A 17,795-nucleotide genomic window follows, 5' to 3' on the forward strand; every position below is an offset into this window, starting at 1 on the left:
AAAAATAAAGCTAAAAGGGCTGGGGAGATGGCTCAAGTGATTGAGTACCTGCCTTGCAAGTCCAGGTGCAAGGACTGAGTGCAAACCCCATTACTGCCCCCAAAAAACTCTAAAACAAAACAATGAGCTATTTCTGAAACCTGTATTTCTACATGTTTTCCATTTGTCTCCCTCTAGGACATTTTTTCCCCTTTTTGGGTGGGGGGAAGAGGTGGGAAGACAGGGTCTCACTGTGTAGGTTAGGCTGGCCTACAATTCACTGTGTGTCCCAGGGTGGCCTCAAACTCTTGACCCTCCTGCCTCAGCCTCCAGAATGCTGGGATTACAGATATGCATCATCACACCCAACTACAGGACATTTTTGCTTGACTGCCTGTGACATCTCTATTACCCATACTTGTTTCTCTTTCATCAGTATAAGATTGTCAGTGTCGGTGTCTTTTTATTCAGGAAGAATATAAAACATCTGAATGTTAATGCTAACATCTATGCCTTAATGGAAGGCATTGTGCTATTGGTTAGTTATTAGAAATCAGATCAATGGAAATGCGTGTTTCATTTATAGCCCAAAACAAAACAACAACAAAAACTACTTATGTTGCTTTTATGTGGCCCTTACTTTACTTTTACTCACTTTTGGGGGGACAGTGTGGACAGTGTGTTGCCTTCAAATGCGCTTTCCTTCCTTCCCTCCTTCCCTCCCTTTCTTCCGTCCCTCCCTCCCTCCCTCCCCCTCTCCCTCTTTTCCTCTCTTCCTTCCCTCCCTCTCTCCCTCTGTCCATCCCTCCCTCTCTCCTTCCCCTCTTTCCTCCCTCACTCCCTCCCTGGGCCTCACACATGCCAGGCAAGTACTGTACCACTGAACTTCCTCTAGTCCTAAATGCTGGTTTCAATTTCTAATTGGATTTAGGAAAACAGCTATTTTCCTGAATCTAAAACACTTATTTTTAAGTCCTTTTTGACTTAGATAATTTTTCTGTCTTTGTAATAGCTCCATGTTCTCATCCCCTTGTGGATTTTGAGGGAGATTATTTCCATTTTAAATATAGTGAGTCATGAGGCTCTAAACAGAGTCCTCGTAATAAAAGGTTCTGGCAGAGGAGAGGAAGGGAGAGGCCCCAGGTTTTTGAGGTCTAACCCCATGGGTCTCTCGCTGAGTGACTCCTTCTCACAGAACAAGGCCCCAGAACCCACCTGGGACGGAGAGGGTCAAATGTCAGAACAGGTGCTCTTCTGGACTTCTACAGAAATTCCTCAGTGGGCTTTCAGGAAAGACAGGGAATTTGCTCTTTCTTTTTTTTTTTTTTGAGACAGGGTATTTCCTGTACAGTCCACATTGATCTTAAACTTGAAATCTGCCTCAGCCTCCCAAGGACTAGGACTACAGGCGCATCTGCCATGCCCAGCCTCCTCAGAATTGTTGACAACAGATTAGGGTAACAATCTGATTAGGGTGATCACACAGTAGACTGCATTCACACTTCTTCAGCTTCTTTTCTGCTAGGTGGATGTTGGGAGGCCCTGGTAGTGCTGTGCCCAGAGATACTCCCTAGTTTGCATTTGATTCATATTTCATCTTCTTTCTTTGAAATGTTTTGTCATACAACCCAAGTTAGTAAGCTAAAATTACTCTTGATGAATTAAATTTTTCGTTTAGACTATTTGAAGGCAAAAAATTTCAAATTGTACTAGCAGATCTTTGAGATTGGATCCTGCCATGTATTATTAATAATGAATGCAAAGAAATGCTAATTTAATGTTTTGCATATATTAGGTACTGTTTCATATTAACTCATTTCATCCTCATAGTGCTTCGGAGAAAGATAATCTGAGTTTCCATTTTTTTTGCGGAGTAGAATTCTAGAACTGAGAGGTTAAGTGACTTGCTCAAAGTCACACAGCTTTGTGGTAGCACAAATCGGTGCATCCTGTTTTGTATTAACACAAAACCTCCAGGCTTTGTGTTATTAATACTGTGTTAAAATGACCTTCTGGCCAGACTGTGAAGGTCTAGTGTTAAATGCCAGGCTTCATGAAAGAAGAAATTAATTTATTCATGGTGCTAGAGGACAATTAGATACACAGTCAGTTGGGTGTGTCTTGGTTGAGGTTAAATGTTTCTATTGCATTTTTTGAGAACTGAAAATTAATTTTTAAATTGCCCACTGTTTAAGTGAGACAGGACGATTAGACATGTCTGAATACACACACCCTCTCTGGGTGTAGGAATGTAACTAATAAATAAATAGCAATAGGTGAGGGTGATGATTTTGTGGTGGTTTTATATTTTTGTTCTTCTTTCTTAATGAGCTATTTCACACGACCTCAGGCAAGAAAAAGAAACTGTGTTGGAGTTCTTTGTTGCAGCGGTTGCTGTGCGTGGCCTTTTTGAGTTCAGCAAGGGGATAATTGTGTGCTTGTTCAGCAGTGGTGACACAAGAATGTCACAGCCACAGGGTGGGGGTGGGGCTGTCACATAGCAGGGGCAGTCTGGCAGCCTCCTTCCTCTGGTGACCATGAGTGACAACCTCAGAAAGCCTCACTACCCATCACTTGTTTCTCCATGCCAGCTTCTAATTGAAAACTCTTGTTTATGGAATTGAGTGCTAATTAGTGTCTCCAGAGCCCTCGCGTGCATCCCAGGCCTGGGCAGCGATGATGTTGCTTTCTGCTCAGTGAATGTATTAGAGTCCTTTTCAGGGATGCTTACTTTCAGGATGATTTCTTTTTTTTCTGTTTAATCCCATTTTTCTTGTCTTGGGAAATATCTGCTTTTGGAACCAGGCATTTATGCAAAGTGTGAAGCTGTCCAGTGGTGACTGACACCTTTTGTGCCATGGTGTGCCCGCCCCTGACTCAGGGAGGAGAGCTGTGAAGTTGTCCCAGCCAGGCAGGGGGCGGGTTTAAGGTCCTGTGCATGCAGGATGCTGGCCAATCAGCTGCAAGGAAAGCCTCAGCATCCTGCATCCTGCATCCCAGGAGGGAGGCGCTCCAGGCTTTCTTTTCTTGTCTGTGTGGCTTCCTTCGTGGAACTTTTGTGGTTTAACCACGTGAAGTCAAAGCATGAGGGCTTGTCCACAGTCTTGCCTTTGACAGCAGGACAAGAAGCAGGTGCCTCTGTAGGGGTTGCAGTTGCTGTCCTTTTTGTGTTAAGATGTGGTCTCAGGCTTGCCCTGCCTGGGAGAGCCGGCCCAGGATACCCTGATAACAGGATGCTGTCCATGGGGCTAGAAGGCTTCTGTTTATAAGCCGAACACATGAGGTGGCAGAAGTAATTATCATGAAAATTTATTCCTGACAATGTCTGCACTGTGGAAAATAAAGCGCAAGCCCAAGACGGAAAACAGTGACAGTTCTGGAGACTCCATCTACCGTACCCTTCATCTGGTGAGCGTTTGCTGTTTGAATTCTCCCCAGCTCAGAGGAGGGCAGTTGTCCTTGTCCCATTCCCCATATTTTAGCCTTTTGTTCTCTGGATCCCCCTTGTTGACAAAGACTGCATATTGTAGCAGGTTTTGGAGGGTGGAGGATCAGTCGGTGTGCAGTTAAATTTGCTTGGCATTTTACATTTAAATGGAAGAAAGGTGTAGTCTGCATTTTTTAAAAAAATAACTGTCACTGGGATTTTTTTTTTCCTTTCTTCTCTCTCTCTCTCTCTCTCTCTCCCTCTCCCCCTCTCTCTGTCTCTCTCTCTTCTCCCTTTTGGCTTTTGAGATTGTGAGTGTGTTTTGTGCTGGATGTATGAAGCCTCCCCATCAGCCCATCCCCACTCAGCCTGGGACCTGGATTCTCCTGTTTAAGCATTAGGTGCTTTTCCTTTTCTCTCTGTGACTTGAGTGGGAGGTAGAAGTAGAAGGATTGGCTCAGGGGATGTGTTAACAGTTTAACATTAACTATAACCTATTTCAATAGATCAGTTCCCATAGTAAACGTTAATGAAGAAGAAAAGGTATTGTGCTAATGGCAAGAAACAGCTTAACAAGATCAAATTAGGTCTTTTAATAGTTTAGTGCTAACATCAAGGTCTGTAGAGTATTAGAGTTTATATCACTGAATTTACCCAATTCATTTACCCAGCTAAGTTTCTGTCCTTCTTGGATGTTTCTTCTGTGAAGTTTGTTTTAGAAGACCTGAAAGGTGAACAGAGAACTCTAGAAGTTACCACTGTATATAGCAGGCTCTAAAATTAGGGTGTGCATTGCTTTGGTATTGGTCTCCCCAAAAGCTTCAATAAAGACATCAGGTTTGAGGCCACTCTCACTGCTTTTAAGTCCGTGGGATGTATTAAATCGGTCAAAGTCAAAGAACACTTTTAGAGCTCAGTTCATCTGGAGAGACTTTGCGTCCCCTGGTTGCATAACAGGAAGCGCTTGAACAGCTGGGGCGCTTGAGTTGATGTGTGTTCTTAAAAGTCTGCCCCCTCCCTTTTTGTACTTTCTTTTCATCTTCCACAAGAGGATAAACAACGCTGGGCTTCGTGCTGGCCTCAGTACAGTGACCCATTTCCTCCCATTGTCCTGTCTCCTCTGTCTGAGGGACATTTTTCAGTGCTGACAGGGGGACAACTCACTCCCTTTAACAGTGTTCAACTCTTAAGTGCCAGGGTGTGCTCTTTGGTCTCCAGGGTGACTGATCACATCCTCCTTGTGCTTACCCTACTGGAGGACCCCTTGCCTGTCTTCCCCTTGCCCCACATCCTGGAGCCTCCTCTTGCCTGTGGGCGCATGGTGGGTACCTCCCGCTGAGTTTGCATTGCTGGGCACTTGTGGCTAACTAAGGTGCTTGGTGTGAGTGACCCCTGTTGCCACCTAACACTTAGTGATGGAGCAGACAGAGCGCTGCCCTCTACACCTCCTACTCACTGCATCGCTGAATTGGGGCGAAGCTACTTCGTGGACTTTGACCTAAATTACGAGTTTGGACACAGTGGGGAAAGGGGAGACTTGAAAGCTGGGCTGTGACATGTAAAATCTCTAGCTTAGAGGAATTCCAAAAGAGCCCTGCCTTTTATACTTTCTCCAAAGGGTATTTGGGGACAATATTTTTAAAAAAGAAAATTCTCGAACTTTATGACATCCTTTCAAGTTAATTCTTCCAAGCAGAAACTTAAGGGCCTTCACCATACCTATATGTATTATAACTTGTAATTCTATGATGCTATTTTATTCTTTATTTAAATCGCATGTAGACATCCATTTGGACTTGGTTCCTTGTGACACCCCTAAAGCTGTGCTCTTGTCAGGGAGCAGGGCTGCCACTGGGGAGATGGCTTTGTCCCTTGCTCAATTTCAGAGATGACCATGCTAAATCTCTCCTAGGCTCAGGAATGTATCCAATAAGGAAGGCATACCAGAGAGGACCCCAGGGAGTCTTTTGGTGTCCCCCAGATACTAAGGTTACAGTAGTTCCCTTGTCTGTGCAGTGTCCTCTCTAAGCCCAGGCCCTGCTGCTTGAACTCAGGGTACCACACCTCAGGGGCATGAATTCCCCACAGGCCACTCAGCTGCTGTGTTAGCTCTTGAATTGGAAATCTCCAAAGAATTTATGGTATCACATAGCAAACAGGAACCCAGAAACTCTACCCCATACCTTCTGTCATTTTGCTGAGATACGGCCCAGAATGATGAGTTCAGTGCAGTCTGAAGGAAGGGCCTGTGTGAATTTCATACTTCTGGCCTGTGAGAAGTCAGAGCCACCTGTGAAGTCTGGGACATACTGGTAATATTCAGGGACACTGATTTCATGTGGATATTTTTGTCTAAATGATTAAAGTACAAAAAAGTGTATTCTACTGCTAAAGGGACTGCCCTGATGGGTATATTTTTCATGAGTAGTAGTTTTACTATTGTTTTATGTGAAGGACAGACAGTTGTGCTTACAGATGGACCATTTAGAAAAATATTGTGCCAAGTGTAGGAGAGCACACCGGTAATCCCAGCTTCTTGGGAGGCAGAGACAGGAGGATAGAGGCTTGAGGGTGGGCCACACAGAAAGTAGGGAGACCCTATCTCAGAAACAAACTAAAAGCACAGGACTTGGGGGTATGATTCAGTTGGTAGAACAGTTGCCTGCCACTAGGCTAAGTTCAATCCCCAGTACTGTAACAATAACCATAAAAAAAAGACAAGACAAGAGAAGCGTACAGTAAGCAAAGGTGTCTGTTACAACTTCCCTGGTATCCCTCAAAGCAGCTAAGGAGAGTTTGGGATAAGATGGGGGGCAGAGCTGTTGGTTGTCAACTCTTATCACCATTTGTCCGTGGAATTTTTATTTTGATAGCAGATTTTTATCTCTTTATCCTGTATTATAAGTTGCCTATGATAGCTATTATCAAAAAGAGACTTGACTTCCTTTTCAATTTTTTTGACAAACCTCTATTTAGCTACCTGTTTAAAGATGCTACTAAGTTAGTAAAATCCTGTCATAATTAAATAAAACTGTAGAGTTTATTTCTCTGGAAACAAGCTTTGATTAAAAACATGTCTCTTTTTTAAACAGCCTTATTGAGATATAATTCACACTTATCTTATTGAGATAAAATTCAGCCCTTGGGGTGAATTTTTCCATGGTCATCTAAGAAAAATTCTTTGTGGGATATTGAATGCCTGAAATGCACAGTTCCACAGAGAAAGTGGAATGGTGCCACCAACAGGTGACTTATTTCTGGCAGGGTTGGCAGTGTCACTAACAAAGCTGTGGCAATGATAAGAGAATTCATATCTTGATTTGTGGATATAGACGATGGTTCTGCTCTTCCCTGTGGTGGTGCGGCAGTAAACTTGAATTTGATAGGTTATGGTTTTCCCTGTCTCATTTGGTCTTTATTCTCTTTGCATATGCTAATGAGAGAAAGGTTCCCTAGCGTTAGCTGCTCTTCTGTGTGTTTATAAATTGCCCCATGGTATACACATGGTTTTAGCTTTCCTTCTCTCCACACAATGTCAGCTTGACTTCCAGCTCTGTGTACCAGCTATTGTTTTGGGGAGGGTTTGTATGTACTTCCTGGGTGATAGAGAAGTAATTCTTTATCTATACCAGAATACTGAAAATGCAAACTTTGTGCCTAGGTTGAATTGACCATAGAAGCAGAGAAGAGGAGTCTAAGAAAGGCAGCCACTGCCCTTCAGAGGCACCAGTCAGACATTTAGAGAGGTGCATTGGAACAAATAGACTAGACTGTGCTCCACGATAGTGTCTGGACCATTTCTGCAGGAAGTTTTCACAAATGTTGATTCTTGCACATCCTGCCCTGAAATTTTGATTAAAATGACTTAAGCTGCACCCTGGTCATTGGGAAGTTTACAGATGCCCCAGTGACTCTAGTATGCTCCAGAATGGAGAGGCTCTGATCCCCTTGGCTTGTCAGTGACCTGTGCTTTGAACAGCTGGGCATAATTCCTATACCTTGAAATTTTAAAATCTTGAACCTCAATTAAATAGCAAAGTCTTGGTTTTCATCTGAATCATCATCCCCCTCCCTTTTGTTGTTGTTGTTTTTGGCAGTTCTGGGGTTTGAACTCAGGGCCTTGCACACTTGAGCCATGCCTCCAGACCTTTTAGGTTATTTTTTAGATAGGGTCACACAGTTTTGTTCAGTCTAGCCTAGACCACAATCCTCATTGGGAACACAGGTGTGTACTACTTTGTTCAGCTTGTTTGTTATGTGGTCTCTCAGATTTTTCTTCTGGGCTGGCCTGGAACCACAGTCCTCCAGAGTAACTGTGATTATAGGCATGAGCCACTACACCTGGACTGAGGTGGACACTGAGATCTTCTAAGGCCTCTTTCAAAGCCTACGCATTTCTTCTCAAAGCTCAGTGTTCCTTTGCTGCTTCTGGAGAATCTGGAGAGAGATACTTAAAAACTGCATGGTATCCATCCACAATGTCAGGTTTTAATGGATGCAGAAAGGTGTTTTCAACATCGCAAAGTAGTAATTAATTACTCTTTGTTCTTTGTGGCTAATTTGTGCCTCTGCTCTCCTCTGATTTATTAGAATGGTTAAGATCACAGGCTTTGGGCTGGGGATGTGGCTTAGTGGTAAAGCACTTGCCTAGCATACCTGAGGCCCTGGGTTCAATCCCCAGTACTGTTGCAATTTAAAAAAGAAAAAATCATAGCATTTGAAACCAGACTGTCTGGTTCACATCCGAGATCTGCTACTTACTGGCTGGTCTTGGTGGTCAAGTTACTTAAACTCTCTGAGCCTTGTTTGTCCTACCTGTTCAATGGGTTTCATCATAGCCCTTGCTTCCCATGTGGGAAGATTAAGTGCACCAGACCAGTGCATGCCATGAGGTAAGCAAGCACATATATTAGCACTTGTTGCTAGGTGTCTTTTGCATTCAGTGAGCTGTCCTGTGTGTGCAGCAGTTTGGGGAACACAAGATATCATTCATATGTGACAGTTCATTAACCAGAAAAATGCGGGCCAGGTGCCAGGTGAGTCTCTAGTGAGGGCTGACTACATCTGCCTTATCCACTGTGCCCAAAGAGCACAGAGCAGGTGGCTGCATTTTGCCGAAGTTTGCACGAGATGAACCCTTCAGATATGAGCCCATCTCCTCAGGACGCCACAGGGCCTCAGCTGGCCACCATGAGACAGCTGTCGGATGCTGATAAGCTGCGCAAGGTCATCTGTGAGCTGCTGGAGACAGAGCGCACCTATGTGAAAGTATGTCCTGCCCTTCCTCCTACTTCCCATTCCTGCTGGGCCTATCTCCCTACCCTCCTCTTCTTCAAAGAGTGCAGCTGCTGTCTGTGCTGCTTTTGACTGACACAAGGTCAAGTTGTGAGAATTAGAGTGTCAGCGTCTCTCATGGAATGTGAAGGTCTCCTTATGAATGTTAAGGAAGCATGACAATTCTTATAACAATAAGAATTAATTGGTATATATATATGAATTAATGTTTATATTAATGAGTATTGATATATATGTAATTAATTGATGAATATTAAGTGGTCCTTCTGGCCTGGCTAAATATATTATAAAGGTAATGCTAAAACTGAATTTAGTTTTTTAAAAAACTTAAGGTCATTGTCTTTATAATGTAACTTGAGTCTAGGTAGAAGGGTGTCAGGGTGTTTTCTCTGTGTTATCACTTGTTCTGATGTTTAGTTGCATTCCCCAAGTGAAAGCAGGGTGATCTGTTTTTAATTATCTACATTTTAATCCAAATCAGAGGTTAGCAAATTGTGGCCCTTAACACCAAATCCAGCCTGCTGCTGTTTTTACAAATAAAGTTTTATTGGAACACAGCCATACTCATTCCTGTTCAGAGCATCTAGGCCTGCTGTTCGGGTGCAATATGTGTTCTAGGGTTACAGCAAAGACCCCAAGGCCTGCAGAGTCAGATATTTGCACAAGAGGTTGGCTTTGTCCTGTGTTCATGGACTGTAATCACTGTCTTGTTACTATTTGGAGCATACAGCATGATCTACTTTTCCCCATTAGAATCTTTCTGGATTTTTAAGCTTGCTAATGAGGTATTCTTTTAACTTTTAGGACTTAAACTGTCTCATGGAGAGATACCTGAAACCTCTTCAAAAGGAGACTTTTCTCACCCAAGATGAGGTATGATGGAAATTGTCCTAACTTGGTGAGGGGTGTACTACAGTTTGACCTACGGGTAAGGAGGGAGGAATAGGGACCGTGTATAATACTGAAGGCATTTTGAACTCATCTGGTTGTAATAAGCAGGTCGAGTGTTGTCTGCTAAACTTTGCCCACACTTGGAGAGATGTGATGTCATTATCCTAGTTGATCAGTACTGATAGAAAAATCCTATGATCAGATACAAATAGTTTCTGAATACTCATGAAAAATGGGATGGATTAAGTTTTTGCATTTTTCAGCTTGATGTGCTCTTTGGAAATTTAACCGAAATGGTAGAGTTTCAAGTAGAATTCCTTAAAACTCTAGAAGATGGAGTGAGACTGGTTCCTGACTTGGAAAAGCTTGAGAAAGTCGACCAATTTAAGGTAAGCCTGTCCTCAAGTTGCTGAACGTCACCTCTCCATGTCATAGATGGGTTGTCCTGTGGGACAAGAGGAAGCCCGGAGGGCTTTATGTGCTCTTTGGTAAGTTGTGTTGGTGATGTTGAAGTCTTCACTGCACTGGTAGAAGCAGTTCCTAACAGGAGTCTGTGGGGAACCCAGTTTTCTTGCTTGTCTGGCTAAGGGAAAAACCAATGGCATCCACTCATGCTAAACTGGTTCATGGCTTTGGCTTTTCTTTTCTTTTCTCCCCACCCCTAACAATACTAGGGTTAGAATTCTGTGCCTCAAGCTTGCTCGTCAGCCGCTACACCACTTGAGCCACTCCACCAGCCCTGGCTGACTTTTGAAGATATGCCAGCCATGACCTTTCATTTATGAGGAGGCCTTTAATTTATTGCCTATTAACAAATTAAAATAGCACCTCTGGTCTTCCAGTAAACAAATTAATTTATCCTGTTCTGGAAGTGCTTATCATTATCCAGGAGGAAGGCAATCTTCTAGCACACAGTGTCCCTTGCAGCCTTAATGAGGATGTATGACTAGGTGTCTTAGGAAGGAGGCTCTCGGTTTATTTCCCCTCCCTTGGCTGACTTTCCTTTATTGCAGAGATTTCCTGGTCTGAACCTCCAGTCGACAAAACTCAGTGATGCATGTATTGGCTTTCATGTCACCCTTGTATACTTTTCAAAGACATTAATTGAGCAGTGCACTGCATGTATTTAAAGTGTTCAGTCTGATAAGCTATACACACACCTGGGAAGCCATCAGTATACTCAGGACAGTGAACATACTCACCACTCCTAAAGGTGTCTTCCTGCCCCTGGAAGATTTCTCTCCCCTGCCTCTTACAACCTCCTATGCACAGACAGCCATGCTCTGCTTCCTCTTACTACAAATATGTTCCTCTAAGTTAGGTGGAATTTCCTCTTGGGAATTTGCAATGTACATCAGCCTTAGATAGGCCTTCTGAACTCCCACAGAAGAGCATCACTGGGCAAATGTGGGCTTAATGTGTAAATGTCTTCCTTTTGTGTGCACTGGGTGCCCTGAGATCAATTTTTAAGGCAGAAGAATAAGTAGATACTGTAATCTGTGGTTATCTTAAGTGCCTAGTTAATATTAAGTTCAACAAATGAATGGCTTTAGTGTGGATGAAAGATGTGGCTTTCCACAGCTCTTCTTGTTTAACTCGCGATCCAGGGCAAAGGCAAATGACACCTCAAAGAGTCAGATGTGTCCTTCGATACCTTCAAGTAGGGGGGCTGAAAAGTAAAGGAGGAAAAGGTAAACATGGAGGAAGAAAATTTAGGTCTCTCCCAATTGTGCCAATTATGTGTGGCCTAAAACAGTTTTGTTGTTTTTGTTAGTAGACTATGAAAACTTTCTCTGCACGATTTATTACATAAATTACATGTTTGGGAGCTTAATTCTTTGCATGGCACCTAACTTTTAATTCTAAGCCTAAATAAACAAAGCCTGTCTCTGAGCAAGATCAGTGTGAAACTGCGGAGGCTGTTTTTTCTGAGGCTCATTCATTTATTCATTCATATAAAAATGTGTGAAATAAAAGTATCCCATATCAGGCGTTTCCATGTCTCAATAGGGAAGGCCGGGTTTGATCCTTTGGGGGCAGGTGTACAGGCCTAATTTCTGTAGCTAAACACATGTCTTGCTGTAGCATTCCTTATGCTTTTGCCTTCTCCCTGCTAGAGGACAGAGTGGATTTGGAGAGGGTGGGGGTAGTGATCAGGGAGATGTGTTTTCCATTTTGGAGGCATCAGCCTTTCCTATCTTCATTTGGTTTGTCACTTCTGCCTCCTAACAGGAGCTCGTGAGAGAATTCAGGAGATTGCTGACTTTTCCAGAATATATTTTTAATTTCATCATTTAAAACATCCCAGATAGGTCATTCAAAGACACAAACCTGGAAAGCCAGGGACATATCCACTGTAAACTCTGAGAAGACAAAATCCAATGTGTACTGCACACAATTTTAAACCTACATACTTTCTCGTGGTCAATTTTGGGATATTGGTTGTGACAGGCGTGGGTGATGCTGATTGTTGAGGAAGGTCAAGCAGATGTGAGCTCCCTGCTTTCTCCTGCCAAGGTGTCCAAACAAGGAGTGACGTGAACCAACTGTGCTTTTTCTTGTTAATTCCAGAAAGTGCTCTTCTCTCTGGGAGGATCCTTTCTGTACTATGCCGACCGCTTCAAGCTCTACAGTGCCTTCTGCGCCAGCCACACAAAGGTCCCCAAGGTCCTGGTGAAGGGTAAGACCTCTGAGGATTGGATGGCAGGCAGGAGTGTCCCTTACCAATTCACATTTTTATGGCTAACTGTGATTGGTGGCTTTTAGACAGAAATCTAAGAGTTACTTAATTAAAGAAAAACAGCCACTTAAATCCTTTGCTAGGTATTATAATAAATTGTGGAAGTATTAATAAAATAATAAAGGTCCTTAAACAAAAATAAATACAGACATAGATAGTTTAAAAATCACTGCTGTGTTTGTTTTTCATTAATTTCTATTCTAACCTACCACACTTCATATTTTTTTGTGTGAAATTTGATCTTTCCTTTGCCTATTTTTGTCCCTAAGTGTGTGATAACAGTTACTGATAGCACTGCTAAAGTCGTTTGAGCTATTCATGAAAATTGCTCTAGATGATAGTTATTTTTGCACAGAATGAATCAGAGTTTTCATATTGTCAAGATTATTTTTCCCTCCCTCCCTCCTTCCCTTTCTCCCTTCTGTTTTGCCCCTGTGAGGCAAGCACTCTAGTACTGACTTATGTCCTCAGCCCAGATACCTTTCTTAAGTGTTCTGAGAAGATGTGACATTCCGAGGGTCTCTAACAGTTATGTTTCACCTAGTTCATTCAGCATGTGATGGTTGGTGATAGGTAAAAAGTTGATCTCATAGAAATTTTTAAAAATATAAGTACAGTTAACAGGGGCTGAGAAGGGTAGGTGGTATAGGGAATAGGAAGAGGTTGGTTAACTAGAGGATTGCAAGTTTGAGGCCAGCCTGGGCTATGTAGCAAGACCCTGTGACAAAAAAAATGAAACATTCACTAATATTGAATCAAAAGGTTTTCATAAGTCAATGTAATACACGTGTATTATCCATTAATAGAAATAAAGATTCACACCCCCCCAAAAAAATTATTAAATAAATGCCTCCTTGGTATACAGTATAATCAACAGAAGGTTTCATTACAAGAATGTCTGGAAGTCAGCCTGCTGTTCTTAAATGTTTCATTGTGGTTCCCAAATAAACATCTACTGATCAAGTGCCTGGATATGTAAATAATTTCCATGTGTTGTATTTTAAGTTGCTACCAAAGAAAACTAGACTGACTTAATTTAAAATGTATTATAAGAACTATTCATGTACTCTGGCTGATAAATAGCCTGCCCCAGATAATGACAGACATGATGGTGGTGTTAGTCTGTGCAGCAGGGGACTAGGAACCCCTTCTCATGCTGCCTAATCTTAACCATGTTTTGACAAATGCTGTATGTGTCTGTGTGTTTCTTTTAAATTCTTTATTGATTGCTAATTGTTATTAGATTATTAAAGTAACCAGCTTAGAGTACTTTGTTCTACAGTGAAGTTACGCATCTATTACATTCCTTTAAGTAATTAGAGCTTTTATAATCACTTAATTAGATTAAGTCTGCCCCATGGATTTTTCTTAATTTAATAACATTATTTTTTGCACCTGGAAAATATTATACAATCATTCAAAACCTTAAAACAGTATCCATGACCTACTTTTCCTAACTGCCAAATGAGCCAAGAGAAAGAAAAGAACTCTTTGGGAACCAAGTACACATCTGTGGTTCTTAACAGACTCACAGCTGGGTTGGTACCTCACCAACCACTGTGAAGCCCCACCCCTCCTCCAATATGAAATATACCTCATGGATTAGAGAACCCCGGCCATGTTTTTGGACTTGAGAACTGTGGGGCATGTGGGGGGGGTTCTGTCCAAGCAACAGCTTCCTCATGCATCAGCTCTGGACTGGCCCAGCTTCCCTGGCTCATAGGCCAGTAGGTCACTTGTCCTTTCTTGGTAGGGATTTCTTTGAAATAGGAGCTAAGATAGCTGAACTGGTAGAGTCTGATTCCTCTTCATAAGACTTAAAAGGGTTGAGTAAATATGGCCTGTGTGGTCTTCCCCTGTGATTGCTGATTTTCTGAATTGTGTAAAGTTGGAAGAATCCCTTTATAATTTTTTTTTTCTGCTACTGAGGTTTGAACTCAGGGCCTCATGCTTGCTAGGCAGGCTCTTTACCAGTTGAGCCACTCCACCAACCCCCTCCTTTCACAATTTCTTGATGCTGTTTTATGATAGCTTTGGTCTTAGCTCACACTTCTAACCCTTGGGAATGAGTGTGCGTGTTAAATACATATATACACATATACACATACATATATGTGTGTGTATATAGAGAGATATGTATATATATATACATATATATATATTTGCAGTACTGGGATTTGAACTCAGGTCCTACACCTTGAGCCACCCCATCAGCCCTTTTTTGTGAGGGTATTGTCGAGATAGGGTCTCTCAGAATTATTTGCCCGGGCTGGCTTTGAACCTCGATCCCCCTGATCTCTGTCTCCTGAGTAACTAGGATTACAGGCATGAGCCACCGGAGCCCGGCTATATATTTTTAATGTGCGCCTATTGTATTATTACTCATTTATTTAAGAGCTAGCCGAGCTCCTCTGGCATGCCAGTTGCTGAGTCCTTGGAGTGTCTGTATAATTTCTGAGGGCAAAGTCATAAGTGAACACATAGATTCTGAAAGTGAAGAATGAGTATGTCCAGATGTTGACTGGGTTTGTTCACTGGTTGTTTTGTTTGTTTGTTGTGGTACTGGGAATTGAACTCAAGGCCTTGCACTTGCCAGCAAGTGCACTTGAATTATGCCACCAGCCTATGTTCACTGATTTATTGTAAAGGATACAACCCAGACATAGCCAAACTGAAGAGGAACCTAGGCCAAGATAGTGTGCAGGGGCCAAAGCTTCCATGCCTGCTCGAGTGCACCACCTCTCTGCACTGTGATATTTTCACCAGCCTGGACACTCCATGTGCCCACTGTTCAGTCACTTGCATATGTTCTCTCTCCCTCTTTCCCTGTTGCCTTCCCTCCAACATTATTTTGCACCAAGACATTGGCCATTTTCCTATCTTGCACTGGAAGGTTCCCCCCTGCTTGTTTGGGGCCCCACAGCTTCCCGGAGCTGCTTGTCAGCCCAACTGGGACAGTGGTGAAAGTAAGGTTGGGGAGAGCAGTGCTGCCGGAGCTCCCAGGGTCAGATCCCCATGCTCAGACACTAATAGCTGGTAGTGCTGAGCTGACATTGATCCCATTACTGTGGGAGTTCCAGCCTCTCTCCACTTAACCAGCATTGCATGGAGATGCTGCTGCTGCTGCTGTGTCCCTGCCTTTGTACAAAGAAGTTCTGTCAGCAGCAAAATGCTTGAAAGCTTAGGAAAGCCAGGGCGAGAGTGTTGAAGATACGTTTTGTGATCACTCAGGTGTGGTGAGGCCACAGATCAGGAGATGACTGCTCTAGCCTGTTATCACAGGTCCCCGGGGGAGGAGCACCTGCCAGGCAGGGCCACATGGGGAAGCACCAGGGCTGGTCAGGAGATGGAGGAGGGAGAGCACTGTGGTTTCAGTGGGGAGGGACGGGTGAGGCTGGGAAGCAGACTTAGCATTTCTAGCTTCAGTAATTTCAGTGCTCTCTGGGAGGTGGCAGGTGCTGAGCTGTGTGGTACTAGGCTGAGTTGATGAGGACAGGGGCCTGATGATGTCAGAGCCTTGTGGCAGTGCATGGGGACTCTGACTTGATGCTTATAGACAAATCCTTTATTACCTTTGTAATTAATTAGTCCTGGGTGTAGTAGTCTCCCCAGGGTCAGTAAGGGCCCAAATGTCAAAAATTGGAATAAAAAGACATATTTAATAGGAGGAGGATAAGCAATGCCCTTGAGCATCTGGGTGTCTAGAATTTGCAAGATCTATTATCCTTTACCCCATCAGTGTCCGCACTAAACCAGCACATCTGTCCTGTCCAGTTGTGTCTGAGCTGAGCCTCCCACCTCTTCCTGTAGCCCACTCTGTGCACAGTCCTCTAAAAAGGGACCTTGGAATTAGAAGAAATGAGTAATCTGGTGAGAAGGAGGCCACTGTGCCTTCTCAGCCTGACAGCTTGTTTCAACCCTTGCAGCCAAGACTGACACAGCCTTCAAGGCATTCTTGGACGCCCAGAATCCGCGGCAGCAGCACTCATTCACTCTGGAGTCTTACCTCATCAAGCCTATCCAGAGGGTCCTCAAGTATCCACTTCTGCTCAAGGAGCTGTTTGCCCTGACCGATGCAGAGAGCGAGGAGCACTACCACCTGGATGGTGAGTACCGCCCAAGCGTCCTGGGCTCCTGTCCTGGGGAGGGCCTCTGACCGCCTCCTCTTGCACCACCTGTGTTCTAGTGGCCATCAAGACAATGAACAAGGTTGCCAGTCATATCAACGAGATGCAGAAAATTCACGAAGAATTTGGGGCTGTCTTTGACCAGCTGATTGCTGAGCAGACCGGTGAGAAGAAAGAGGTAAGGAACCCCTTCTCCTCAGGCCACCTGCTGACCAGGCTGGATTGGGGTTCGTGGTTTCTCTTTTAATAAGGTGTCATTTAGAAGGACAATAGTTAGGCTACTGCTTTCATTGGTGGGACTTTTGTCCTGTATCCAAGGTGACAACATGAATTTTCATCCTTACTTGTACTGTTTACTTTTTCTTTTTGGCAGTACTGGAGATTGAGCTCAGAACCTTGAGCTTGCTAGGAACACTTGAGCCACACCCCCAACTCTTTTCGCTTTAGGTTTTTTTTTTTTTCCTGTTTATGATAGGGTCTTGTGCTTTTACTCAAACTGACCTTGGTCCTTGATTCTCCTACCTCTGCCTCCTGACTATCTGTGTACCATCATTTTGTCCTGCTTGTTTTTTCAGAGGGGGTTTCACTAACTTTTTGCCTGGGGCTGGCCTCAAACCTGGATCCTCCTTTCCCTACCTCCTGAGTAGCTAGGATTACAGGCATGTACCAGTATACCCAACCTTGGACTGTTTCTTAATATAGGAATCATTTTTCTGATGCTTCGCTCTTCAGTTTTGGGATCTTTGGTTTTATTTTGTGCCATTCCCACCATCTGGGCTGTTCTGTGAGTTCCATTAAAAGCTGAAACTATATCTCCGGAGATTAGAATAATATCTAACATGCAGTAGCTGCTAGGTAAATGTTTGTTAAATGAATAGAAGTTTCCAGTGAGTTTGAATCATTCTTGTTTTCAGTCTTCTGGGAAACCTACTTAGTAGAAGCAGTGACAGGAGCAGATACACCAGAGAAGGACTTAGAGTGAAATGACAGTTGTGCCCAAGTCATTGAAGAGTCATTTTTCAATACATGAAAAAAATGCTGATGGTGCTGATTGTTATTCCTCACTGTCGGTACACGAGGTTCAGCTGGAGCACTGTGCTCAGTCTTGCATTCCACATCAAAGGGGGAAAGAAAGCAAAGAGGGAGGAGCCATGAGGAAGCTCCCTGCCGTGGTTAGGAGGAGTAAAGGAAGGAAAAAGAGGTGAAGTTTGGTGTCTAGTCTCAACCAGAGAAGACACCTTACCTTCAGGGGAAAGGGTCATTACCAGGTTCATTTTTCTGTCCTCAGTGAACAAATTTTCATCTGTTAAGAGATAATATCCAAGAAGAGGTAAAA

The 17,795-nt window shown here is 43.3% G+C and overlaps 1 protein-coding gene across 15 annotated transcripts in view; it reads left to right on the plus strand.

Annotated features, from left to right (window-relative positions):
* Tiam1 (TIAM Rac1 associated GEF 1) overlaps nt 1–17,795 on the plus strand; it is a 357,705-nt gene that overhangs the window by 318,757 nt on the left and 21,153 nt on the right. For 14 of the 15 annotated variants that reach the window (XM_074072823.1, XM_074072826.1, XM_074072830.1 and 11 more), the window contains 6 exons: nt 8,495–8,674; nt 9,506–9,574; nt 9,856–9,981; nt 12,164–12,272; nt 16,259–16,438; nt 16,519–16,637. In XM_074072823.1, the coding sequence (XP_073928924.1) occupies nt 8,495–8,674; nt 9,506–9,574; nt 9,856–9,981; nt 12,164–12,272; nt 16,259–16,438; nt 16,519–16,637 (783 nt within the window). Of the gene's footprint in view, nt 1–2,988; nt 3,388–8,494; nt 8,675–9,505; nt 9,575–9,855; nt 9,982–12,163; nt 12,273–16,258; nt 16,439–16,518; nt 16,638–17,795 lie in introns of those variants that run through there. The other variant, XM_020186248.2, reaches the window with a different exon arrangement.

This window comes from Castor canadensis, chromosome 5 (genome assembly GCF_047511655.1).
Source record: "Castor canadensis chromosome 5, mCasCan1.hap1v2, whole genome shotgun sequence".
In the NCBI taxonomy this organism is placed as follows: domain Eukaryota; kingdom Metazoa; phylum Chordata; class Mammalia; order Rodentia; family Castoridae; genus Castor; species Castor canadensis.